General features: G+C 34.3%; 1 protein-coding gene across 1 annotated transcript in view; it reads left to right on the top strand.

Annotated features, from left to right (window-relative positions):
* The first annotated feature begins 349 nt into the window (after nt 1–349).
* LOC107675251 (decaprenyl-diphosphate synthase subunit 1-like) overlaps nt 350–6,346 on the top strand; it is a 17,911-nt gene continuing 11,914 nt past the window's right edge. The window contains exon 1 of the mRNA XM_016469532.1: nt 350–412. Coding sequence (XP_016325018.1) covers nt 350–412 — 63 coding nt within the window. The remainder of the gene's footprint in view (nt 413–6,346) is intronic.

Here is a 6,346-nt window from a genome sequence, read left to right as displayed (position 1 = left end):
TTTTTTTTTTTTTTTTTGGAGTTCATCTGAATGTTATTTTTGGTTTGTTTTTGAAGGGTTCTAGCAACCAAACATCTTTTCCACCACCTCCGCTATCAATGGAAACCCTGCCTCCTCCACCACCTGACCCCATGATGCCTCCTCCTCCTCCTGCTCCTCCCAGCGCAACCAAAGTCAACAAGTTTCCTCCTCCTCCTCAGTTCCCACAATCCTCCTTCCCCCCTCCACCCATGGATGACCTGCAGTTATTATTATTATTATTATTATTAAAAATACTTTTTTAGAACTGCAGCGAAAACTGAGAAAACAGATTACGAAGAACAGTTGACCCTCAGCTGCTGAGCCCAGGATGGATGGAGGTTTTCTGGAGTATCCGGCTCTCTCAGCCTCCTCCTGCTCCACAAATGGCTCTGTTAGAGTCTTCTGCAACAGTGCCACCTAGACATACATCATAAGAAATACTGTGACATAGGACAAGTAATAGTGTGTCTGAAGAGATGTTACATTGTATGTATAATTGTCAGTCTACATTTCAAAATAATATATATTAAAGCAAATACAGTGCACTAAGATGTATGATAAGCATGATCATGACAGCATGTATGTCAAAGTTCATCACATGTAGTCATACCTCTGAAAAGTCATTTTTCTCTGCTTTTCTGATAGCAGATTCGGCCATCCAGTTCCTCAAAACATACCGTGGATTGACTCCTGAACAATAAAAACAATGCAGTCAACAAACATAACATATTATACGATAACAGATAACAACATAGACTACCTAACAAAAATAGTAAAATTAGATTAGATTTTCATTAATACAGTTTAAGGACATGCCCACCTGTGATTTTTACATTTTGCCAAACATCATTAGGATATTAAGATCATGTTCCATGAAGATATTTGTAAATTTCCTACCATAAATATATCAAAACTTAAGTTTTGATTAGTAATATGCATTGCCAAGAACTTCATTTGGACAACTTTAAAGGTGATTTTCTCAATATTTAGATTTTTTTTTTTGCACCCTCAGATTTCAGATATTGAAATAGTTGTATCTCGGCCAAATATTGTCCAATCATAACAATCCATACATCAATGGAACGCTTATTTATTCAGCTTTCATGTGATGTATAAATCTTATACTATAGTCACAGTTATGACTGGTTTTGTGGTCCAGGGTCACAAATGAGCTCTTACTGTGACAACTGATCTGAGGTCATGTACGTATATAATCACTCACGTTGTATGTTATGTTATACAACAAAAATTAAACTAATATTTAATCACTAATATTATGAAGTATGGGAAAAAGAAAGTTACTTGGGTCATATGATTCCATAAATCCAAATGGGCCATAATCAATAGTGATAGAAAGCAGTCTGAAGTTATCTGTGTTGCAGACTCCTGCATGAAAATGCAGATCATGTGGTTTAACATTTTGGGTATTCAGCTCAATCACAGATTGTGATAATTAAACTAGTAAAGAAGAATCAACTAACCATGGGCAAATCCAACAGACATCCAGTGAGCGATTACATGTGCAGTTTCATTGACCACTCTAGAGAAAAACACCTGAAACCCAGTGAAATATAGTCAAACTAAAAGAACTTTCTATTACAAGTACAACTAAACATGAGAGACACTAAGATACTTACCACATATTAGTCAGGGTCATTTATCACAATAGATTTAAAACGCTCTTTAATTATAAAGTCCAATAATGTCCTAAAAAAATTATTACAAAGCAAATGAGAATGAAAAAACAAAAAAAAATGACCCTCTTGAGTTGTTAATTTACCGCAGGACATCTAACTCTCCGGTTCTAGTTAATATCTCCAGCGAACCAATACCAAACCAGGACTTGGCCAGGTGCAAAACAACCACTCCTGATAGACACAGAGTGACACACAGAATGAGAGTATAGTTCCTAGCCATATCGACCTAGAAAATCGCAACTTTTCATTTTCCGTCAGTCTTAGTACACGATGTAACTACAGAAGAGTCAAGTTTTAAATAGGAAAAATATAGAAACTCTTTGGTCATTTTTGAGCGAGATGCTAACGGTCTAATCAGATTCAATGATCTATGCTAAGCTAAGCTAAAGGTGCTACCGCCAGACCCGGAGATCGGCTGAATGGATTCGAAAACGGTAAAACTCAACTGTTTAACTCTAGGGGAGTTGGAAAATGAGCCTATTTTCAAAAATAGTGGTCCATGTTCCAAAATTTGATCGATCAAATCGATCCACCATGGCAAACAGCGAATATTTGTGATGTTTAATGCATTTGAGACATTGTGTTTTCCTCAGTGCATAACTGACACGTCACAGGTATATTTTTCATCTGTAAATGTTAGAAAGTCATGCAGATATATCCATTTTGTTGTCAGGAGTGGGCGAGGCTTATGTGAGTGAACGAGCACTGCTGCGCGCATGCGCGCTAAACAGATGGAACACAATAGAATAATTGCGTAATAATTCTGAATAACATATGCATTCTGCTAAAATATTTGTTGTTGGACATTAAATGTGACACATGTAGAATTTTAATCCTACATATAAGTGTATTTTTATGATAGCAGTAACTGTAAATCAAATGTTAGCTAGCTAATACAGCCCTAATTACTAGCTCAAATTAGTTAATGTGTATTCCTCTTATCATGTAAAATATAGTCTGTTTTATATTATTTTTAATTTAGTGATTTAAACTTTTAATTTAGTGTTTTTAATGCTTTAAAGAGCAATTTTATATTGTAATGTTTTAATGTTCTACTAATAACCATAGAGTATACAGCTGTCATAAAACCAGAGAGAAAGGCTGCATGGCTAGAAACTGCTGATCAACTGAATGTGGATGTAGCAGCATGTTAAAATGTTTTCAAATATCTTAAAACAAAGTCATTAAATATTGGGCACAATACATTAAATACAGTCGGTCGTAGCCTATATTTTTATTGATTTGAGGCACATTCAAGCTCAAACCGGTGCGCAACGTTTTGCTACGGTTTCCGGTTGAACAACATGTTTTCTAGAAACGGTGTGCAATGGTGTGCAACGGGGTTTGAGATATGTTTTCTCTTGTTTGGTGAGTGTGTAAAAAATGTCAGCCCAGTCGGCAGCAACATGTATATAAACCACGCGGTATTAAAGAGACAGCTCGCACAATGGGTCCAAAAGTCATAGTAGAAGTTTCTACATCCCTAGAATGCTGTAAATAAACTGACACAAATCTTGCTATGGCTGTTGTATACACACTGATGCACACACTGCTATATACAGTGGGAATTTGTAAGTAAATGTAATTAACATCAAAATAAACATGTATGTAAACCACGCGGTATTAAAGAGACAGCTGGCACAATGTAATTAACATCCAAATAAATTCACAAGAGTAAGTATATTGTTTGCACATGTTTATTTACATTAAAGGCAAAATAACTGAAATAATAAGAGCACAAGTATAGATCTGAAACTTCTTGAAGTCTGTCTAAATATCATTGAGTAATTGCAATGTCTTCTGGTCCTTTCCTTAGGAAGGTGTGCTAGACAGTGATTAATGTAACATAAAAATACTATACATATTTACATATTTTGCGCGAGGCAAATGTTGGATCACAATAATTAGGAACCACAGTTTCCACAAATCCCTTCACTCGATTGGGATGTTCTCTTTTATTCTGGACAGCGTATTTTGCAGTATTAAACACGTATTTATACTGATTTCATCAGGCTCCGAAAATTCTTCAAAAAGAACACAAAGAATGGCCTTCTCAGCTGCCATAGTTGCAACTCTTGTGTCATCAGAACAGGGTGTTCAACGCACCGCTGTTTCCGTTTAAAAACGTTTCGCAATGTTTTGTCGGGGCTGAACGCAGCCCAGCTTAGCCTGACAGTTAGCCTGCCCCGGACCAGGTTAGTTTCCCAGCATAAGTTGCCAGAGTTTTTTGCTTTATGAATCCAAATCAAGTGAAAATAAGTCAGACTAACTGAAATAAGCCTGGCTAATTTGGTAAACTTGTTTTATGAAACAGCCCCCTGGACACTTTTATCTTCAGCAACCCCGAGTTATAAAAACGATTTCATTCACTTTTATATTTATACTACTACTACTACTACTACTACTACTATAATATTTATTGATACAATTATTTATTTTGCACATGTATCTATTTATATTTATCGATGATAATAATAATAATAATGATGATAAATATGTAACTATTCATATTATATACTTTTTATTATTGTTATATTTATGTATGTATGTTTGTATTTATTTATTTTATTAACATATTTTTATTTTATTTTATTTATTAACGTGTAACTATCTATAATTGAAATTACATAATTTAAATAACACTAATAATACTACTACGAACACTACTTGAACTACTACTACTACTACTACTAATAATAAACATTTACAATAATTTCTAATTATTTTTAGAATGAATGACCGCAACTGACCAATTAGAGACAAGCAATGGGCCACTATACCACGCCTATTTTATAACCCTAAAATCATAGACATAATAAATTCCTAGACGCCTCATTGGCCGCTTTGAGCCGTTGCTGCGATACGTCAACGCGTCCGCCATGTTTGTGAAGGCAAGACTGCCTTAAAAATAAATGGAGGTAAACGGGGGAGCTGCGGTTTTTTCTGGATAAAAACACGATAGCGTTTACATTTATCAACCGATTTCAGAGGTTTGTGATCTACATGGAGTTAAAAATAACTCTGCCTCCAGTTATTTAGTTAGGTTTGGAAATTTATTAATTTTCGTAAGAAATTGTGAAAACTCACACTTGTCTCACTTGTTGATTTGATTGATTTTTTCGGTTTACAATTCTAATGTTAATGTAGTATAACTGTGACATATGCATGTTTTGTAATTTGAATGTACATTAAATGAAATTAAGTTGTTTCATTGCTTTCTCTGTCTTCAACCCCAACATTTGAGCTTTTCTTGTGCTTCAGGTCAGAACACAGCTCATTCCCTTTGAAATACTGGAAGAAAATCAAAATAATACATCTTTAAGCACTAATAATTTACCATCATTGAGAAAATTGAATAAAACCAGCGAATACAAATAAAAAAGACACTTGGAAGTCTGCTTTTTATTTTGATAGCACTCTACACAGATAAACTCCACAACAAACAATAACAAATGCAACTGATAATCCTTTATGGATCCAGTACTAACTGCTCACCGAAATCAGCTGAGCTAATAGAAAATATATTTTAATAAGTAAACTCACAAATTTCCCCAGCACTGCTTTATACTGTGCAGGCTTTGCATACTTATAGGCAGTATGGCAAAAAATAATATGTGGAACAGTATGCAGTGCTAAATGTTTCAATGGTTTTATACAGTTTTATGCTATTTTTATACAGTTTTTTTTCATATATAGTTTTTTTTAGTTATCATTTTCAAACCAATTTCTTATGACTAAATCAATAAATAATAAAAAGCATTAAAATATCTTACGGTGCAGCTACGCTATAAGGAATAAAAAGATTAGAATAAAGAAAATAAAGAAATGTTTCGAAATGTTCGTGACAATGTTATTACAAAATATACAGATTTTTAGGCCCCTTTAACCCCTTTAAATACAATTCTTTCAAAATGGGTTAGAAAAACAAGACGCAGGTCAGAACCATAGACATAAATACCTAGACGCCTCATTGGCCGCTTTGAGCCGTTGCTGCAATATGTCAACGCGTCCGCCATGTTTGTGAAGGCAAGACTGCCTTAAAAATAAATGGAGGTAAACGGAGGAGCTGCGTTTTTTTCTGGATAATCTGGATTCTGGATAAAAACACGATAACGTTTACATTTATCAACCGATTTCAGAGGTTTGTGATCTATTAAAAATAACAAATAACTCTGCCTCCAGTTATTTAGTTAGGCTTGGAAAAGTATTAATTTTCGTAAGTAATTGTGAAAGCTCTCACTTGTCTCACTTGTTGATTTGATTGATTTTTTCGGTTTACAATTCTAATTTGCTTTCTCTGTCATCAACCCCAACATTTTAGCTTTTCTTGTGCTTCAGGTCAGAACACAGCTCATTGCCTTTGAAATACTGGAAGAAAATCTAAATAATACATCTTTAAGCACTAATAATTTACCATCATTGAGAAAATTGAATAAAACCAGCGAATACGAATCAAAAAGTGACACTCTTGGTAGTCTGTTTTTTATTTTGATTGCACTCTATACAGATAAACTCCACAACAAACAATAACAAATGCAACTGATAATCCTTTATGGATCCAGTAAAACTTACAGTTACAGTGGTAAAATATTATGCACTGATACAGTGCACAGTAAAAGTGATATGTA

The sequence above is a fragment of the Sinocyclocheilus anshuiensis genome, unplaced genomic scaffold, assembly GCF_001515605.1.
Source record: "Sinocyclocheilus anshuiensis isolate Anshui unplaced genomic scaffold, SAMN03320099.WGS_v1.1 scaffold1090, whole genome shotgun sequence".
Classification (NCBI taxonomy): domain Eukaryota; kingdom Metazoa; phylum Chordata; class Actinopteri; order Cypriniformes; family Cyprinidae; genus Sinocyclocheilus; species Sinocyclocheilus anshuiensis.
Note: the sequence above shows the minus strand (reverse complement) of the source record. Positions and strands in the feature narration are given on the sequence as shown.